The sequence below is a fragment of the Oncorhynchus mykiss genome, chromosome 20 (assembly GCF_057628025.1).
Source record: "Oncorhynchus mykiss isolate SJ-2025 chromosome 20, ASM5762802v1, whole genome shotgun sequence".
NCBI lineage: Eukaryota > Metazoa > Chordata > Actinopteri > Salmoniformes > Salmonidae > Oncorhynchus > Oncorhynchus mykiss.
Window position 1 is genome coordinate 13,945,830 of NC_143041.1, and position 20,661 is coordinate 13,966,490.

General features: G+C 45.2%; 1 protein-coding gene across 1 annotated transcript in view; it reads right to left on the reverse strand.

The window, feature by feature from the left end:
• Positions 1–5,944: 5,944 nt before the first annotated feature.
• The window catches only part of spata20 (spermatogenesis associated 20), a 76,634-nt gene continuing 61,917 nt past the window's right edge, over positions 5,945–20,661 (reverse strand). Inside the window, exon 15 of the mRNA XM_021575651.3 lies at positions 5,945–7,019. Within this exon, the coding sequence (XP_021431326.2) occupies positions 6,849–7,019 (171 nt within the window). The 3' untranslated portion in view covers positions 5,945–6,848. The remainder of the gene's footprint in view (positions 7,020–20,661) is intronic.

Genomic DNA, 20,661 nt, shown 5'->3' on the forward strand with positions numbered 1-20,661 from the left:
GGATTTTGATGCTGCATACACTACCGGTCAAAAAAGAACACCTACTCATTCAAGGGTTTAATTTATATTTACTATTGTCTACACTGTAGAATAGTAGTGAAGACATCAACACTATGAAATAATACATATGGAATCATGTAGCAGCCAAAAAAAGTGTTAAACAAATCAAATAATTTTTTTATATTTGAGATTCTTCAAATAGCCACGATTTGCCTTGATGATAGCTTTGCACTCTTAGCATTCTCTCACCCAGCTTCATCAGTCGGTCACCTGGAATGCATTTCAATAAACAGGTGTGCCCTGTTAAAAGTACATTTGTGGAAATTCTTTCCTTCTTAAAGTGGTTGAGCCAATCAGTTGTGTTGTGACAAGGTAGGGGTGGTATACAGAAGATAGCCCTATTTGGTAAAAGACCAAGTCCATATTATGGCAAGAGCAGCTGAAATAAACAAAGAGAAACGACAGTCCATCATTACTTTAAGACATGAAAGTCAGTCAATACGGAACATTTCAAGAACTTTGAAGAACTTACAATGTAGAAAATAGTAACAATTAAGAAAAACCCTTGAAAAACCCTACTCATAGGTGTTCTAAAACTTTTGACTGGTACTGTATATCTGGGAAAGGGTATCAAATAAAATGTTATTTGTCAAATACCGTGAAATGCTTACTTACAAGAACTTAACCAACAATGCAGTTCAAGAAATACTTAAGAAAATATTCACCAAAGAATCAAAAGTAATAATAGTCAAATAAATAAATAAATTACAATGAAAATAACGAGGCTATATACACGGTGGATCGGTACCAAGTCAATGTACACTTTAGTCAAGGTATTTTGTACATGTAGGTAGGGTTAAAGTGACTATGCATAGATAATAAACAGTGTGTAGCAGCAGTGTAAAAAAAAAAAAGGGACAGGGGGACGGGGGGGACGGGGTCAATGTAAATAGTCTGGGTGGCCATTTGATTGATTGTTCAGCAGTCTTATGGCTTGGGGGTAGAAGCTGTTAAGGAGCCTTTTGGTCCTAGACTTGACGCTCCGGTACCACTTGCCGTGCGGTAGCAGAGAGAACAGTCTATGAAATGGGTGACTGACTTTTGGGTCTTCCTCGGACACCGCCTAGTATATAGGTCCTCGATGGCAGGAAGCCTGGCCCCAGTGATGTACTGGGTCGTACGCACTACCCTCTGTAGCGCCTTATGGTCAGATGCCGAGCAATTACCATACCAGGTGGTGATGCAACCGGTCAGGTTGCTCTCAATTGTGCAATCGTATAACTTTTTGAGGATCTGGGGACCCATGCCAAGTCTTTTCAGTCTCCTGAGGGGGAAAAGGTTTTGTCATGCCCTCTTCACAACTGTCTTGGTGTGCTTGATCCTTGTTAGTTCGTTGGTGATGTGGACACCAAGGAACTTGAAAATCTCGACCCGCTCCACTACAGCCTCGTCGATGATAATGGGTGTCTGTTCGGCCCGCCTTTTCCTGTAGTCCACGAACAGCTCCTTTGTCTTGATCACGTCGAGGAAGAGGTTGTTTTCCTGGCACCACACTGCCAGGTCTCTGACCTCCTCCCTATAGGCTTGTTGTCGGTGATCAGGCCTACCGCTGTTGTGTCGTCAGCAAATGTAATGATGGTGTTGGAGTCGTGTTTGACCATGCAGTCGTGGGTGAACAGGGAGTACAGGAGGGGACTAAGCACGCACCCCTGGGGGGCCCTAGTGTTGAGGATCAATGTGGCAGATGTTTTTTTTTTTTAACCCCTTTTTTCTCCCCAATTTCGTGGTATCCAATTGGTAGTAGTTACAGTCTTGTCTCATCGCTGCAACTCACGTACGGACTCGGGAGAGGCGACGGTCGAGAGCCATGCGTCCCCCGAAACACAACCCAACCAAGCTGCACTGCTTCTTGACGCAATGCACATCAAACCTGGAAGCCGGCCGCACCAATGTGTAGGAGGAAATACGTACACCTGGCAACCTGGTCAGCGTGCACTGCGCCCGGCCCGCCACAGGAGTCGCTAGTGCGCGACAAGACAAGGATATCCCTGCCAGCCCAACCCTCCCTAACCCGGATGACGCTGGGCCAATTGTGCGTCGCTCCATGGGCCTCCCGGTTGCAGCTGGCTGCGACAGAGCCTGGGCTCGAACACAAAGTCTCTGGTGGCACAGCCTTAGACCACTGCGCCACCCGGGAGGTGCAGATGTGTTGTTGCCTACCCTTACCACCTGGGGGCGGCCCGTCGGGAAGTCCAGGAACCAGTTGCAGTCACTTATAGTCACTTATAGTCACTGTGGGGACGACGTCATTGATGAAGCCGGTGACTGAGGAGGTATACTACTCAATGCCATTGGATGAATCCCGGAACATATTCCAGTCTGTGTTTGCAAAACAGTCCAGTAGCGTAGCATCCGGGTAATCTGACCACTTACGTATTGAGCAAGTCACTGGTACTTCCTGCTCTAGTTTTTGCTTGTAAGCAGTAATCAGGGGTACAAAATAATGGTCCGATTTGCCAAATGGAGGGCGAGGGAGAACTTTGTATGCACCTCTGTGTGTGGAGTAAAGGTGGTCTGGAGTTTTTCCCCCTCTGGTTGCACATGTGACCTGCTTAAAACAATTTAAGTTTGCCTGCATTACAGTCCCCGGCCACTAGGAGCACCGCTTCTGGGTGAACATTTTCTTGCTTGTAGAAAACAATTGCAAGAGTGTTGAAAGTTTCGAAGAGCTCAGGATCTCAATCATTGGGAAATGGAAGAAACATGGCACTACCCAGACTCTGCCTAGAGTTGGCTGCTCCCCATCTAACTTAACAGAGGGAGAGAATTTTTTTTTACCCCTTTTTCTCCCCAATTTCGTGGTATCCAATTGTTTTAGTAGCTACTATCTTGTCTCATCGCTACAACTCCCGTACGAGCTCGGGAGAGACAAAGGTTGAAAGTCATACACAATCCAACCAACTGCTTCTTAACACAGCGCCATCCAACCTGGAAGCCAGCCGCACCAATGTGTCGGAGGAAACACCGTGCACCTGGCAACCTTGGTTAGCGCGCGTTGCAACCGACCCGCCACAGGATTCGCTGGTGCGCGATGAGATAAGGATTTCCCTACCGGCCAAACCCTCCCCAACCCGGACGACGCTAGGCCATTTGTGCGTCGCCCCACGGTCACGGCCGGTTACGACAGAGCCTGGGCGCGAACCCCGAGTCTCTGGTGGCGCAGCTAACTTAACCACTGCGCCACCCGGTAGGCTGAGCGAGAGAAAATCTTAAAGGAAGAATGGGAGAAAATCCGCAAATCCAGATATGCAAAGCTGTAATCGCCAACAAATGTGCTTCTACAAAACAACATATTTACTCAGGGGTGTGAATACTTATGTAAATGAGATATTTCTGTATTTAATTTTCAACAAATATTTGATCCATTTTGAATTCAGGCTGTAACAACAAAATGTGGAATAAGTCAAGGAGTGACCACCACTGCCAATTTTGATGGGGTGATACGTTCTGTATCTACTCACACATGTAACTAACTGTAAGTTGCAGGTGTGTGTGCGCGAGTGAATGTGTGTGTGAGGAAGTGAGGTGATTGATGTGCCTGCTGCCTGTTACTAGTGTGTGTGTGTGACTCACACGGCGCAGGTAGCCCACCGGTGCTGGGCCGATAAGCCCCAGACCTCCAAGAGAGGAAAATCAATACACACCACTCCTCAACTCTGCCTGGCTCCGCTGTGAAAGCACGCACACACGCACAGGGATAAGAGGTCTGATGAGGACTCCCAGTGATCGGAAGGCCTCAGGTAACCTTTTCTTATTAAGATTCCTGGAAAAGTTCCCACATAGCCAGCAACTTAACATTACTGTTATTGGCCATGTTTCCTTAAATGGAACAGACATTTCTCTCACTTATTTCAAGACGGACAAAAATGTCCCCATCACGAGATTGGGATATGATAAAACTACTCCTCTCTTTCTTCCATCTCTTTGTGGTAGGTCTGTTTGGTTTTTCTACTGTATACAGCTCCACGGATTATCTCTTCCCCCTCTCTCTCTCCCTTCGACAGACAGTAGAGATCTCTCTACCTTTCTGCTCTCTGTCCTTTGTTCCCCTTTACTCAATCATCTTCTATTCTTCAATATAGAGCTTTGTTCCCTCCCTTTCTGCCTTCCCATTTTCCTACCTCTCGTCATTGTTATATTCTCTTCTGTACAGCACTTTGTATCTCTCCGTTCCACCTCCCCCTTTCTCTCTTTCCAGGTTGGCATGTCGCTCAGGCCCCAATGGCCTCATTATCAGCCCGGCAGACTGAGGGAAAAGGCCACACACACACACACACAAACAAACACACCCTCTGCCACTCCCTTGGTCTTGGGCAGGTAAATTGTCTCCACTCATCCATGCCATGTAGATTACAGTTTCGTAATCACCAAGGCAACGGGCGAGCCAGGGTCAAACACTAATCTAGGCTCTAATTAAAATGTAGCTGGTGCAGCTCATCAAAAACAATTAACTCACAATAACAGGGACGGGCAGGGAGTTGAGGAGGAAAGGAAAGGAACAACAGCAGCATCTCTCTTTGTCTGCAAGTTTCTTTCTACGAGGAACAGAAGGAAGGGAGAGGGCGGGGTGGGAATGAGAAAGGAGCTAGAGAAGCATTTGCCATATGTGACCACTTCGAAAATGAGAGTGAGAGCGAGCTGAATATGACAGGCGAATGGGGGAGGGAGACAGAGATACAGTAGAGAGGAAGAACTGCAGAAGGGTAGAAGCATCCCTAACCTGCCTCACAAACCATTGGCTGGGGATGGAAAGAGAGAGGCAGAGAGGAGAACAGGCGTTTGAGGGAGAGAAAAAAAACGAGGCAAAGTGACAAAAGGGTGACAGAAGCCAATCTGACAAGTAACAAGTGAAGTCAGGACATGACATAACTAGAACAGAACACAGGGCCTCATCATCCTTCTCTCGCTCTGCATCTCTGGTCTCCCTCTCCATCATCTCCCTCCCTCTCTCTTTTCCCATCCCTCTGCTCCCTCCCCTTGTTCCTCCACAGATGCACTCGTCTGCCAGCATGTGTTCTTTCATTCTGTCGTTCTCGTGGCCCACGCCATCTCTGTTGGGGAGGGGTTTGGCAGAGAGAAAGAAGGGATGAGAAGTGAACGAGTGTAGATGGCTCGGTGGAACCGTTGTCCCTCATTCTTTCTTTCTCCTACTCTCTCTCTCGGGGGACAGGAAGATGGAGGTTGTTTGACCCAACGGTTCTCGCTTATTTGGTTTTCCTTCCTCTCCTCATCTTGTTGTTTCCTTCCTTCTGTCTTTTTTTCTCTCCATTCTTTCGTTTCTGCCGCTTCCAAAGCCCAGAGCGGGACCTCCAGAGACGAGCTCCCTCGCTTCAGCCTCCAACATCCACGGACCCATCTGTCTCACACACACACACACACACACACACACAGTTTACATTCCTCAGTATGAATCCTAGAGAGCAGTGAGACAGTGAGAGATGAAAAAAACCAGTGTCCGTGTGGGTATTTATAGTACAGGAGTCTGAGGCGCAGGATGGAGATAAGTATTATGGACAGGGGACTCTTCTCATAGGCTGCATTCCTGCTTACATTGGTTGAGGAGAGATTGGCTGTATGGGCTTCTTAGGGACGCTTCACACAGGGACATTCCAGGATACACATCACGCTAAGTGGTCCATTATCAAACATATCGGGGGGGGGGGGGGGGGGGGGGGGGGAGGGGGACATGGAAATGTATGGTGCTTCATACTTCAGTATCGTAGTAGCCAAAGTCAGACAAGGTGGGGAGTCGGGAGAGCAGGATATGGAGAGAAGGTGCCTTTAGACTCCAGTGTATATTTTGTTTACTTTTCAGAGTCGCGGCCCCCTAGTTCCACTTGATGATCCATCATCCCACACATGTAGTAAACACAGAACAGAATAATAAGAGTATTCAAGTACTGTTTATTTGCAGAGTTAGAGCTGTAGAGTGTTCCATACATCGTATGCATAGTCTATACACCTATGGGTCTTTATACTATAGTTTGGGCGTCATAGCATGCTAGAGGGCATTAACAGGCTACGGGGGTGAGTTATGGAGAGAAAAGGGCAGTTCATAGCGCATTCAAGCACGCACACGCGCACACGCTTCTCCTGTCTGCTCCATGCAAGAGCTTGTGTGATAATATCAGCAAAGGAGAAGAACATTCTGTATGAGTTCATCCATAAAGAGAGTTCTCTACTACATCTTCAGACCAATTCCTCAATCCATCCCTGGAACACTATCTATCAACATCTACCAGTGGAGGCTGCTGAGGGGAGGACGGTTCTTAATAATGGCCGGAATGGAGTCAATGGAATGGTATCAAACGTGGTTGCCATTGGTTGATACCATTCCATTGACTCCAATCCGGCCATTACTATGAGCCGTCCTCCCCTCAGCAGCCTCCACTGACATCTACACACAGTTTATTAGTGTACTGCTGAAGAACTGATACGGCCTTTGCTTGGTATCGCTTTAGTAGGCCTGTGACTAAGTTATGCAGACAACTGCTGTTATTGGAACTGCTGGCTTGTGACTCCTAGAGATTACGCGCCTCCACATCTTGATATAGGTGGTGGGTCCCACTATCTACAGAGCATTTAGACTGGGCCCTTATGGCTAGGGAGAGTATGGTTACTGTAGGGTTACAGAGGGATGTGTTATACCTGCTGTGCAGGAGGTTAAACTAAGGTAGAGGTGGAGGTGAGCGGGGCAGGGTTAGGACTGGGTTAGCTGGAGCAGGTTAGGACAGGGTTCATCTGGTCCTCTCTCCCTCTATGTCTCTCGCCATCCCTCCCGCTCTTCTTTACTCTAGCAGTAGCCTGCGTAGCTCCTGTGGGTCTGTGACAGGCAGGGCACAGGTGAAGTCCTCACACACGTATGCTGTGGCACTGCTACCCTGGCAGGTCAGGGAGGAGAGGATGGGTAGACGCTGGTACAGGTAGCCCTCTGTCTCCCCATCAGCTAACATCAGGACCTGGAGAGAGAGAGAGGCAGACAGAGGAATAGCAAATGCTGGTATATATTGTACACACAAGTGTACTTAAAAGGGTACAAACGCTCGTCACTGTTGTGGAACCCTGTTAGGTACAACCATTTTAGTTATAGGTACATAATTGTACCCTTGCAGTTTGTACCTTAAAAGAGCCAATAGTGTACCTTGGGGTACGAGAAAGTACCTTTCTTATATGTAGTCCATAGGTACAAAAGCGCACCTTTAGAAAAAGGTAAACATTTGTATTTTTAGGTTACCACCAAAGTGACAAAGTCGTTCCTTTTAGGTGGCAAAAATGTACCTCTAAACATTATTGGGGGTGTTGTTCTTACACTGTAGTGTATAAAAACATATTTGCATATTTCCCAGGGTGTCTTTCAAGTGAATTTCTTTGTTACCAGTACCACTCATGGCTGTTTGCTAGTGACAGAGACATGGTTGTTGCATTAAATGGCTTTAACCCCTTTAGCCTTCACCAAGTGAGTGCCTAAGCAAATGTTTTATCATTTAATTTAAAAAACTCTTCATGACAAGAAATGTCATACAGTGCCTTCAGAAAGTATTCAGACCCCTTGACTTTTTCCACATTTTGTTATGTTACAGCCTGAATTGAAAATGTATGCAATTGAGATTTTGTGTCACGAGGCTACACACAGTAACCCATAATGTCAAAGTGGAACTTTGTTTTTAGAATTTTTGACAAATTAATAAAAAATTAAAACCTGAAAGGTCTTCTGTCAACAAGTCCCTTTCACTTCATGATTGTGTCCCACTTGTTGTTGATTCTTCACAAAAAAATACAGTTTTATATCTTTATGTTTGAAGCCTGAAATGTGGCAAAAGGTCGCAAAGTTCAAGGGGGCCGAATACTTTCGCAAGGCACTGTATATATCAAATATTTATTACGGCAGACTAAAAACAGTATCATGCATTTGTGAATTAAGGTTAATTTATTGTTTAGGCCAATTATTCAAAGCTCCCTTTGTTATTTAATTTGAACACTAAAATGCCTGATTTCATTTCAAAGCATGAATGTCTCGAATGCTGTGTGCTCTTTAATTACTTGATACTTTTATCTCTTATTCTTATCTGCATTTTATTGAAACTTCATTGTTGGTTAAGGGGCTCGCAAGTAAGCGTTTCACTGTGAGGTGTTGTATACCTGTTGTATGTGACTAATAAAATGTGAGTTGATGGCATATATAGGCCTAAGTAAGTTACAGTAATATTACTCAACAGGATGTGCTCTTAGGCCTACTGGTGGTGGTTACACAAGGCTACGAATGACAACAACATGCCTTAATATTATAATGATGATCATAATAATACTAATTGAAATGATAACAATAAGATGGAGATCAAGAGAAAGGAGGCTATAGGAGTGAGAGCTGCATACATAGTATGTTTGACAAACAGGTGCTGTTAGATAACAATATTATTTTTCTGCCTGTCTGGAACAGTGTGAACGCTAAATAAATGATGAGTAATACCAGTCTGTTCTAACGAGAGAGAGAAAATGGGGAAGCTGTTATAACAGCAGAGCAAAGATTTAAAAACAGACAAATCTGTGAAATTGCTTTATCCAACATTTTGCCATCGCATGAGGCTTGGTGCTCACGGAATCATTAGGCTATTTAAACAAACACTGAAACAGGCAACAGAAGCAAGATCCGTCTTATTTCTAAACACATACAGTGCAATCAGAAAGTATTCAGACCCCTTCCCTTGTTACATTACAGCCTTATTCTAAAATGTATTTTTACCTCATCAATCTACACACAATACCCCATAATGACAAATAAAAATCAGAAACTATTCACAAGTATTCAGACCCTTTGCTATGAGACTCGTAATTGAGCTCAGGTGCATCCTGTTTCCAATGATAATCCTTGAGATGTTTCTACAACTTGATTCTACAATTCAGATTGAACACGATTTGGCAAGACACACACCTGTCTATATAAGGTCCCACAGTTGACAGTGCATGTCAGAACGAAAAACAAGCCATGAGGTCAAAGGAATTGTCTGTAGAGCTCTGAGACAGGATTGTATCGAGGCACAGATCTGGGGAAGGGTACCAAAACATTTCTGCAGCATTGAAGGTCCCAAAGAACACAGTGGGCTCCATCATTATTAAATGGAAGAAGTTTGGAACCACCAAGACTCTCCCTAGAGCTGGTTGCCTGGCCAAACTGAACAATCGAGGGAGAGGGCCTTGGTCATGGTCACTCTGACAGAGCTCCAGATTTCCTCTGTGGAGATGGGAGAACCTTCCAGAAGGACAACTATCTCTGCAGGACTCCAATTAGGCCTTTATGGTAGAGTGGCCAGACGGAAGCCACTCCTCAGTAAAAGACACAGCACAGCCCGCTTGGAGTTTGCCAAAAGGCACTTAAAGACTCTCAGACCATGAGAAACAAGATTCTCTGGTCTGATGAAACCAAGATTAAACTTTTTGGCCTGAATGTCAAGCGCCACGTCTGAAGGAAACCTGGCAGAAGGGACTAGGAGACTTGTCAGGATCAAGGCAAAGATGAACGGAGCAAAGTACAGAGAGATCCTTGATGAAAACCTGCTCCAGAGTGCTCAGGATCTCAGACTGGGCCGAAGATTCACCTTCCACCAGGACAATGACACTAAGCACACAGCCAAGACAACGCAGGAGAGGCTTCGTGACAAGTCTCTGAATGTCCTTGAGTGACCCAGCCAGTGCCCAGACTTGAACCCGATCGAACATCTCTGGAGAGACCTGAAAATAGCTCTCTGAAAACAGCTGTGCAGCAATGTTCCCCATCCAACCTGACAGAGCTTGAGAGAATCTGCAGAGAAGAATGGGACATACTCCCCAAATACAGTTGGGCCAAGCTTCTATCGTCATACCCAAGAAGACTTGAGGCTGCAATCGCTGCCAAAGATGCTTCAACAAAGTACTGAGTAAAGGGTCTGTATACTTATGTAAATGTGATATTTCAGTGTTTTATTTTTTATAAATTAGCCAAAAATGTGTAAAAAAATATGTTTTGCTTCGTCATTATTGGGTATTGTGTGTAGATTGTAGAAAAAGTCAAGGGATCAGAATACTGTATATGGATGATGTATAAAGCCAGGCACATTTAACAGTTAGGCTATTGATTACAGACCTAATTAAGTTGGGGTTTGTTCTCTCCTCAATTTTCTTAGGCTAACTCCACTTCGCACAGCGACTAGTATTACTAGAGAACGTTGGCTATTTTTTTTAAACCTTTATTTAACTAGGCAAGTCAGTTAAGAGCAAATTCTTACTTTCAACAACGGCCTAGGAACAGTGGCTGTTCAGAGACAGAACGACAGATATTGTACCTTGTCAGCTCAGGGATTTGAACTTGCAACGAGTCCAACGCTCTAACCACGAGGCTACGCTGCCGCCCCACAACGTCTGTCATTCCGTTGGACGATTTGGACGAACCCCCTGTAATTCTTTCTTTTTTCCCCAATAAATGTTACTCTGAAGGTGTTTTCTAGGCGTGAAGATATTTCAACAAGTCCATTTGTTTCACAAATTTCGAAACCTTACCAAACCGTCTCTGGTATAGTGTCACCATAATATTTGAATTGAGGAAGTGTGATCATAATCATTAAGATATTGTGATCGAAATGTCCCCCAACCTTCAGATGTGAGCTAAACAGTGCACTTGCACGTTAGATGTGTTTTCAGGCTATGGATGCGAAAGTGAATCTATAATTTTCAAATGTTTAGGTTGTATTCTGCATTGCAATCTATTAACAGCAAGGGTTACATGAAATAGGCGCACTATTTTTTATTGATGAATTTGGCAATATTCAAATCATACGCAGAAAACATGAAGAAAAACATTTACTGTGAAAGTTGATTACATGTAGTCCCTTGTACAGTTGAAGTCGGAAGTTTACATACACTTAGGTTGAAGTCATTAAAACTCGTTTTTCAACCACGCCACCAATTTCTTGTTAACAAACTATAGTTTTGGCAAGTCGGTTAGGACATCTACTTTGTGCATGACACAAGTCATTTTCCCAACAATTGTTTTCAGATTATTTCACTTATAATTCACTGTTTCACAAGTCCAGTGGGTCAGAAGTTTACATACACTAAGTTGACAGTGCCTTTAACAGCTTGGGATATTCCAGAAAATTTGAGTCAATTGGAGGTGTACCTGTGGATGTGTTTCAAGGCCAACCTTCAAACTCAGTGCCTCTTTGCTTGATATCATGGGAAAATCAAAATAAATCAGCCAAGACCTCAGAAAAAAAAATGTAGACCTCCACAAGTCTGGTTCATCCTTGGGAGTAATTTCCAAACGCCTGAAAGTACCACGTTCATCGGTACAAACAATAGTACGCAAGTATAAACACCACGGGACCACGCAGCCGTCACACCGCTCAGGTAGAAGACACATTCTGTCTCCTAAAGTGCAGTGCAAATCAATCTTAGAACAACAGCAAAGGACCGTGTGAAGACGCTGAAGGAAACAGGTACAAAAATATCTATATCCACAGTAAAACGAGTCCTATATCAACATAACCTGAAAGGCCACTCAGCAAGGAAAACCTGACTCAGTTACACCAGCTCTGTCAGGAGGAATGAGCCAAAATTCACCAAACTTATTGTGGGAAGCTTGTGGAAGGCTACCCGAAATGTTTGACCCAAGTCAAACAATTTAAAGGCAATGCTACCAAATACTAATTGATTGTATGTAAACTTCTGACCCACTGGGAATGTGATGAAAGAAATAAAAGCTGAAATAAATCATTCTCTCTATTATTATTCTGACATTTCACATTCTTAAAATAAAGTGGTGATCCTAACTGACCTAAGACAGGGAATTTTTACTAGGATTTGTGGAATTGTGAAAAACTGAGTTTAAATGTATTTGGCGAAGGTGTACGTAACCTTCTGACTTCAACTGTAGGCAGCACGATCAATTTATCAAATCAGTTATTGTTTCTTGTTCAAAGCGTGAGCAAAACCTGTCAAACGCAGACATTTCTCTCAAAACACAGGGATGACGATTCGCACGGGACTAGTATTATCAGAGGACCTTGGAGTACTCCCAAAAACAGTATGTTATTCTGGCTGGAATTGTTACTCTCCTGCCATGTACAAATGACTGACATGGCAGATTCGGACGGAACTAAAATTACAGATGTGGTGTTTTGCACTTGGGCACATAATTACATTACCCGACCACCCACAGTAAAACTAATCCCATCCAAATAGGGCTTAAGGCAAGTGCTGTTTCCTCGTCTCTGCTGCCTCCGATGTATTGTTCTCAATCCCAATATGCTGGTTCATTTAGCTATTTTGCACATAGCAACATAGGGAAAGGCGCCAATTCTACGGCGCACGGAAGATTCAGTTTCAGAAAAATATGGAGTACAGAAATGCACCATTATACTAAATGATCCACACATGCACAGTAAATGGTACCGAACAGTACCATGTGAGATTGTGTACCTCTGAAGGTACATTGTGTATTTTGACATTGTTGTACCCCAGGGAACAATACTGTGCCCTAACCCTACCCTTCCGAGAATGTAGCCCTGTCAGGAGAGAGAAGTGGGGGAGGTGATGATAACAAGGAGGTAGCTTTTTCAATCAACAATCACTCTTTTTATCGACGAGGGCAGCTCTGCACTGTGCATGACTCACAGTGTGTGAGACTAGGGTGTGTGTATGTGTGTGGAGGTAGGGGGGGGGGTCTGTTTTCCAGACTTCTCATCAGGAAGCGCCACATTCATATCGATCCCCTTTCCACCTCCCTGTGCCTCCCCCTCTCCCCGAAATAACTTCATAAGACTAGGGTCGATGCCCCCCATCACACCAGTTACAGTAAGAAAGAATGTGTGTGTGTGTGTGGTCACTGAGAGGCAGCAGAACATCAATGTTCCTCAGTCTGCTTCCTGTCAAATGCGTGTCACTTCCTTTAGCCTGTCAGACAATCTGTCTCCCCAAAGAGTGGGGGAGAGAAAGACGGAGGGAGAGAGGGATGGATGGAGAATAGGAGGACTCATGAGAAGGGGAGGAGAGAGAGGGTGACCCGCTGCTGACCTTTTACCTGAGGAATTGCGGTCGGTCTCTAGTTTATCTACATGGATCGAGCGTCTTGTTGCGGTCATGTCACTAATGGGCTGGTTCCATTTCAACTGCTAGTCCCTAGCCCCTAACCCCTTGGCACTTCATAGATCTGACAGGATTGGATGGACATTAGAAATGTTGTCATTAACTCTCCCTCTAAGTAAAATGTCCTTTTTTTCAGTGCTTATCCTCTCAGATCTGAGTGAAGTGACTGGGGAGTCGTGGCTAGTAGTGAACTTGGAACAAGGCCCGAGGTTTAGTGAGCAGTGGGCTTTAATACTGAGACGTGGCAGGACACTACATTTACAGAGCGAGAGAAAGAGCTTTTGTTTGGCATAACACCAAAATATGTTTTATTTTATTTATCTTCGGGGAACACTGGTGAGAAGTGTGATGGAATGTGGGCAGAACAGCATGACTGTTGCCATGGAGACGAAATAAGGATTTCCCCGGCCTGCTGAACCCTTCTACTGGACTCTGCTCTTCCTCTCTTTCAGTCTCTTTCTTCCTTCCTTCCTTCCTTCCTTCTCTCTGTTCCACTCCCACCTCTTTTCTTTCTCTCTTCCTCACTCTTCTTCTCTCTCGGTCTCTTTCTTTCTTATCTGTCACGTGTCAGATAGCATACCTACTTCTCTATGGATGTCATGTTTCTATCTGTATCCAGCACAACATGTCATACACCTGGGGACAATACATGGCAAAGGCTCTACGTGAGAGTGTGTGCATAGTTGGATTCGCAGTCTGTGTGTGTGTGTGTGTGTGTGTTAGTGTTCTAGGTGAGTGAGTCTGTAGTTCGTTAGCACAGACGGCACAGTTGGCTGCACACAACAGCATTGCTAAACTCCCACAGGCTTCGTCCCCTCATACTCTGACTGACCCTGCTACCGCAGGCACGTACACCGCTGTGTTGCATTTGTGCCAAACTCCACTTCTTCCATGAAGTTTAAACCGTGCAGCGATATTATGAGCTGTCCCACCTGTGTGCGTGTGTGTGTGTGTGCGTGCGCGCTAGAGAACAGATGGCTCAGGCTTATGACACAGAGAGTAATAGAACTAACAGTGTAGCCTACCTGCACTGCCACAAATAAACAGACACATACACAGGAGCCCACTGCCTGTTGACACACACACACACACACACACACACACACACACACACACACACACACACACACGCGCACACACACACACACTTTATGAGCTCCCAAATCCTGACACACCTGAGGAAGAGTGATGAGCATAACATCTCTGAAATCCTGGGCTTTGTGCAGCCATGCATGAAGAGATGTACTCTCTCTCTCTCTCTCTCACTCACACCCACTCACTCACTCACTCACATAGAGTCGAGGACCTGTTCAGTCACTGAAACAACCTGGCATCTGGACATCCCTGCAGGCAACACAGACGCCGCTCTGACGTGTGGCGAACAGCGCGGGCACACATGCAAAACACACACGCAGTCAGCCGCTCACATCACCGCAAGATACATGTATTCATGTAATATCTAACGAGAGAGAGAGGGTGAGAGGCAGAGTGAGAGGTATACTGTGGGGAGAACAAGTATTTGATATACTGCCGATTTTGCAGGTTTTCCTACTTACAAAGCATGTAGAGGTCTGTCATTTTTTATCATAGGTACACTTCAACTGTGAGAGACGGAATCTAAAACAAAAATCCAGAAAATCACATTATATTAATTTTAAGTAATTCATTTGCATTTTATTGCATGACATAAATATTTGATCACCTACCAACCAGTAAGAATTCTGGCTCTCACAGAACTGTTAGTTTTTCTTTAAGAAGCCCTCCTGTTCTCCACTCATTACCTGTATTAACTGCACCTGTTTGAACTCGTTACCTGTATAAAAGACACCTGTCCACACACTCAATCAAACAGACTCCAACCTTTCCACAATGGCCAAGACCATAGAGATGCGTGTAAGGACATCAGGGTTAAATTGTAGACCTGCCCAAGGCTGGGATGGGCTACAGGACTATAGGCAAGCAGCTTGGTGAGAAGGCAACAACTGTTGGCGCAATTATTAGAAAATGGAAGAAGTTCAAGATGACGGTCAATCACCCTCGATCTGGGGCTCCATGCAAGATCTCACCTCGTGGGGCATCAATGATCATGAGGAGGGTGAGGGATACGCCCATAACTACACGGCAGGACCTGGTCAATAACCTGAAGAGAGCTGGGACCACAGTCTCAAAGAAAACCATTAGTAACACACTACGCCGTCATGGATTATAATCCTGCAGCGCACGCAGTGTCCCCCTGCTCAAGCCAGCGCATGTCCAGGCCCGTCTGAAGTTTGTCAATGACCCTCTGGATGATCCAGAGGAGGAATGGGAAAAGGTCATGTGGTCTGAAGAGACAAAAATAGAGCTTTTTGGTCTAAACTCCACTCGCCGTGTTTGGAAGAAGAAGAAGGATGAGTACAACCCCAAGAACACCATCCCAACCGTGAAGCATGGAGGTGGAAACATCATTCTTTGGGGATGCTTTTCTGCAAAGGGGACAGGACGACTGCACCGTATTGAGGGGAGGATGGATGGGGCCATGTATCGCGAGATCTTGGCCAACAACCTCCTTCCCTCAGTAAGAGCATTGAAGATGGGTCGTGGCTGGGTCTTCCAGCATGACAACGACCCGAAACACACAGCCAGGGCAACTAAGGAGTGGCTCCGTAAGAAGCATCTCAAGGTCCTGGAATGGCCTAGCCAGTCTCCAGACCTGAAACCAATAGAACATCTTTGGAGGGAGCTGAAAGTCCGTATTGCCCAGCGACAGCCCCGAAACGTGAAGGATCTGGAGAAGGTCTGTATGGAGGAGTGGGCCAAAATCCCTGCTGCAGTGTGTGCAAACCTGGTCAAGAACTACAGGAAACGTATGATCTCTGTAATTGCAAACAAAGGTTTCTGTACCAACTATTAAGTTCTGCTTTTCTGATGTATCAAATACTTATGTCATGCAATAAAATGCTAATTAATTACTTAAAAATCATACAATGTGATTTTCTGGATTTTTGTTTTAGATTCCGTCTCTCACAGTTGAAGTGCACCTATGATAAAAAAATTACAGACCTCTACATGCTTTGTAAGTAGGAAAACCTGCAAAATCGGCAGTGTATCAAATACTTGTTCTCCCCACTGTACTTGTGGACATGGGGTCTGTGTCAGTGAACGAGGAGTTTTATTAGGAAGTCAACAGACGGTCTAAATCACATGGTGAGGAGACATCGGAAGCCCTGCCGCGTTCCGTACAGCCAACCACTGACAGCCTAACGTCGCTTCAAAACGACTTGTGTTGGAAGTTGAGCGTCGATAAAAAGATATCATCAAGACTGACGCTCAGATTTAAATGTCACAGGAGATTATCCGTAATAAATAACGCCACTTGACTAGGAATAATTACTCGCTCTAAATGCTAAAATACCACTGGGACATTAGTCCCGTTTCAAAAGTCCCCGTTCACTCCACCTACGTCCCACTAGCGTTGTCACCCGCAGCTCAACAATTACCAAAAGATCAGATTGTGTCAAACTACTGGTTTCACACTAAACTGAAAATGAGTATGTGTAGGACTGAAGAGGTGCGGTCTTAAACCTCGGGACGATTTGGAACTGGGTACACACTAATTGGTGGCACATGGAGCCTGGTAACACTTCACATCAAAGTGGGACTTGAAAAGGGGTGTGATTAAAATGGAGGCTGGACAGGGAGAGAGCCCGCTACAGCTTTATTATATGGGACTGTTAAAAATGCAGAAAATCAGCAAATCAAAATAAACGTTCTACCACATTGACCAATATTCTAATTTGGGGGAAGCTCGATTGATTCTGAGTTCGTGCATATAAACGTTTATCCGTGAAAACTGTTTCTAAAGACTTGTACTTTTCTATTTTTGTGAAAATCACTTGCGCTGCTCATGCTTTGAAGTCCACAATGTAGGGGCGAGTTTGTAAGGGCTATGCTAGGTGGTGATTGACAGAGATCAGCCAATTAAAACCTGTGACTGTTTCAGCCACACCTGCCTCACACTTCCAGTCAAGTCTCGTTCTGAGGAACTGTGAAGCCAGATGGTTCGACCGAGAGAGAGCTTGCCTCAGGACTACCTGACATGATGATTCCTTGCTGTCCCCAGTCCACCTGGCTGTGCTGCTGCTCCAGTTTCAACTGTTCTGTCTGTGATTATTATTATTATTTGACCATGCTGGTCATTTATGAACATTTGAACATCTTGGCCATGTTCTGTTATAATCTCCACCCGGCACAGCCAGAAGAGGACTGGCCACCCCACATAGCCTGGTTCCTCTCTAGGTTTCTTCCTAGGTTTTGGCCTTTCTAGGGAGTTTTTCCTAGCCACCGTGCTTCTACACCTGCATTGCTTGTTGTTTGGGGCTTTAGGCTGAGTTTCTGTACAGCACTTTGAGATATCAGCTGATGTACGAAGGGATATTTAAATACATTTGATTTGCTAGTGGATGAGATTAGGTACACACTAAATTAGAGTGTTGAATTAGTAGCTGGACACAGTGGTGAAAGCTTCCCAGGGCCTACCTGCCCAGGGCCTACCTGTCCAGGGCCTACCTGTCTTGTCCGGACGCACTGGCCAATCAATGGCATTAAGCTATTTAATCCATGCTTTCTCAAACTCGGTCCTGCACATTTAATTTTTTGTCCTAGCACTACACAGCTGATTCAAATAATCAACGCGTGATAATGAGTTGGTTATTTGAATCAGCTGTGTAGTGCGAAGGCTAGGACCGAGGGAAACCCTGATCTGATTCATTAATACGATTCGTCCCCGGGAACTGGAGAGTGTGAGTGTGTCAAATAAGTACCAGAGAGGAGAGGAAGAGGAGGAGAGTTAGGGGAAAAATACAGAAAAAGAAGAGAGGGTTGAGTTAGATGTAGCAGAGAGTGAAAGAGAGAAATCTCAGTCCCAGACGTCGATAGATGCTACCCGATCCTATAGGACAGCCAAGAGAGGAATGACTGAAGGAGAGGATGCTTGCTCGGCGCCATTGACTAGCTGCCTAAGTGAGTGTGTGTATCAGTCACCAGAAACATCTCCACTCCCTATTGCTCCACACACACACACACACACACACACACAGGTTACATCCTCCAGAGTGGGTGGGTGTGTGTATCAGCCTCTACAATCAGTCAACATCCTCACTCTGTATTGTTCCGACGCACAAACGCGATTGGCTACATATTCCTGATTCTCCAGGGTGCGTGTGTGTCTTATCAGTGTGCCGTGGGTATTATTTACACAGCTGCAGTGTGGATAAGAGCTGAGCCTTGTTGAGGAGTGACAGACAACAGGAGACGAAACCGCGGACAGAGAGACAGCCAAAGAGGATCTGACGTGGGCTACAACTGGAGTCATTGACAGAGACTAATCGGAGTTTAAACACTGACTGAGTTCGCAAACTTCACATATGCACACTCATCCCTCCCCACCCTTCATCCATCCCAACTTCTCCCGCTTTCTTTTCCCTACGGGAGACGAGAAGGTGAGGGACAGATGGATGGAGACGTGACGATAGAGTGATGATGATAGGAGTTGATTGGAGTGTAATCGTGAAGGAAGGAGAAATGGAGATGTCGGAAGGCTGCAGACAGCTCCCTGAGATGGAATCCGTCTGCTAGAATGTCTAGAGCTGTCAATCAAACTATGGTCTGGCCTCTGACTGGTCGATAGGCTCAGCAGGCGATTAACAGAGTGCAATAAAATGGCTAACACACACACACACGCACTCTCTCAGAGTGGGCGATGAGAACCCCCGACAGAACTGGACGACAGGAGGAGGAGAGGAAAGAAGGGAGGAGAGCAGGTGGGGGACGAGTCAAGCTGTTGCATGCTGGGTAGCTCCGAGAACACCTACAGCTCAGAAAAGGACATGAGGGGAAGAGGGAAGGGAGGATAGAGGATAAGAGAAAAGGGAGGAGAGAATGTAAGGGAGAAGAGCGAATGAGAGAAAAGCGTGAATAAGTGAAGGGAGTTGGTAAAAGAGAGGGAAGCAGTAGTGATAGATCAGTAGTGTGTAAGGTGGCAGACTGTTCTATACTTGTTAAGTCTGCTGTCATCCTGTGTCGACAGCAGGGCTGTTACCATTGCTCCTCTCTCCTCTCCCTCCTCTCTCAGCTCTCCTGCACCCTCTTTCCCCCCCATCCCTTCCACCCCTCCATCTTACTAATTCCCTCTATTCCCCCCCCTTTATCTCTACCCCTCCTTCCCTCCCCTTTACTCTGTTGGTGTCTCAGAGGTCTTGTTAGAGAAGTTCTAAATTCTATTCATTCTATTCTATTCATTCTAAAGGCCTGGCTGTTAGAGGCCACAAACCTCTGTCCTCAACTCATCCCTCTCTTTCTGTTTCCCCTCCTGAGTCCTCTCCTTATTTTGCCTTCTCATCTTCTCTGCAGTCTTCTCCTGTTTCATCTCTCCATTCCCCTGATCTCCATTCTGCTCGTGTCCTTTCTTACCCCCGTTTCCCTCCTTCCCAAATAACCTGAAAGGATCCCCCAGACTCACCCAAATACCACCCCAACAACCCTCCATATACAAGTACCCCAAGGGCCCCTTCAACACCTGCCACAGACATTTAAGGGCCCTAACAACCCCTCCACATACCCGATCCCCTCCCTGCTGCACTACTTAGTACACTCCCTAGGAAACAACCCAGTCACCTTTCTCATGCTCTTCTCTGGCTCTAATGGTGTACTGCAGACAGTACTAGTGCAGGGAGTCTTCCTAGAAAAGGTATAGTTTAAAGTGGAGGTACATACAGTCTAACTGAGATGCTTTCCACAAGACAAAGTAGCCAGACAGGCTCCCCCGGACTGGGAGGTGTTAAAATGTATGTTTTGCTGAACATGCTCTATTTTGGTGGCCTCTGGTACATTCTAATGCTAGATTGTATTTTCAAACAGCAACTATCAGGAAATAACACTGATCAAATGTGTTCACACTTGTACAGTGTTTGTTTTCATCAGCTGTTGTACAATGTTATATAAAAACACAGGGAAAACTTAATTTTGACTGTCTAGGCCTTTAGGCTTCAAGCTTTCTTTTAAGAGGCATTTTTTCAGCTATCTACAATCCAGGTATGATTGAAGAAGCAAGCAGGTGTTAAACATGGGCTTTGCTACACAGACAGCAGCATTTGAGTACTCCAATGTCAACACTTTGGTTGAACTTGGCAATTGATCCGCGCTTCACATGCGTGTCGAACCGCGCGGGGGGGGGGGTGATCTACGGTCCGTTACACCACTACAGTCTAACAATGATGAACAACCAAGTTGACAGAGCTGGGAGAGTTTAAAAAATAATAAATGGGCAAATATTGTACAATCCAGGTGTACAAAGCTCTTAGAGACGTACCCAAAAAGACACAGCTGTAATCGCTGCCAAAGGTGATTCTAACATGTATTGACTCAAGGGGTTGAATATTTATCTAATCTTGATGAAATAAGTATTCAACTCCCATGATTATTTTTTATACTCTTAATTAAAGCTCT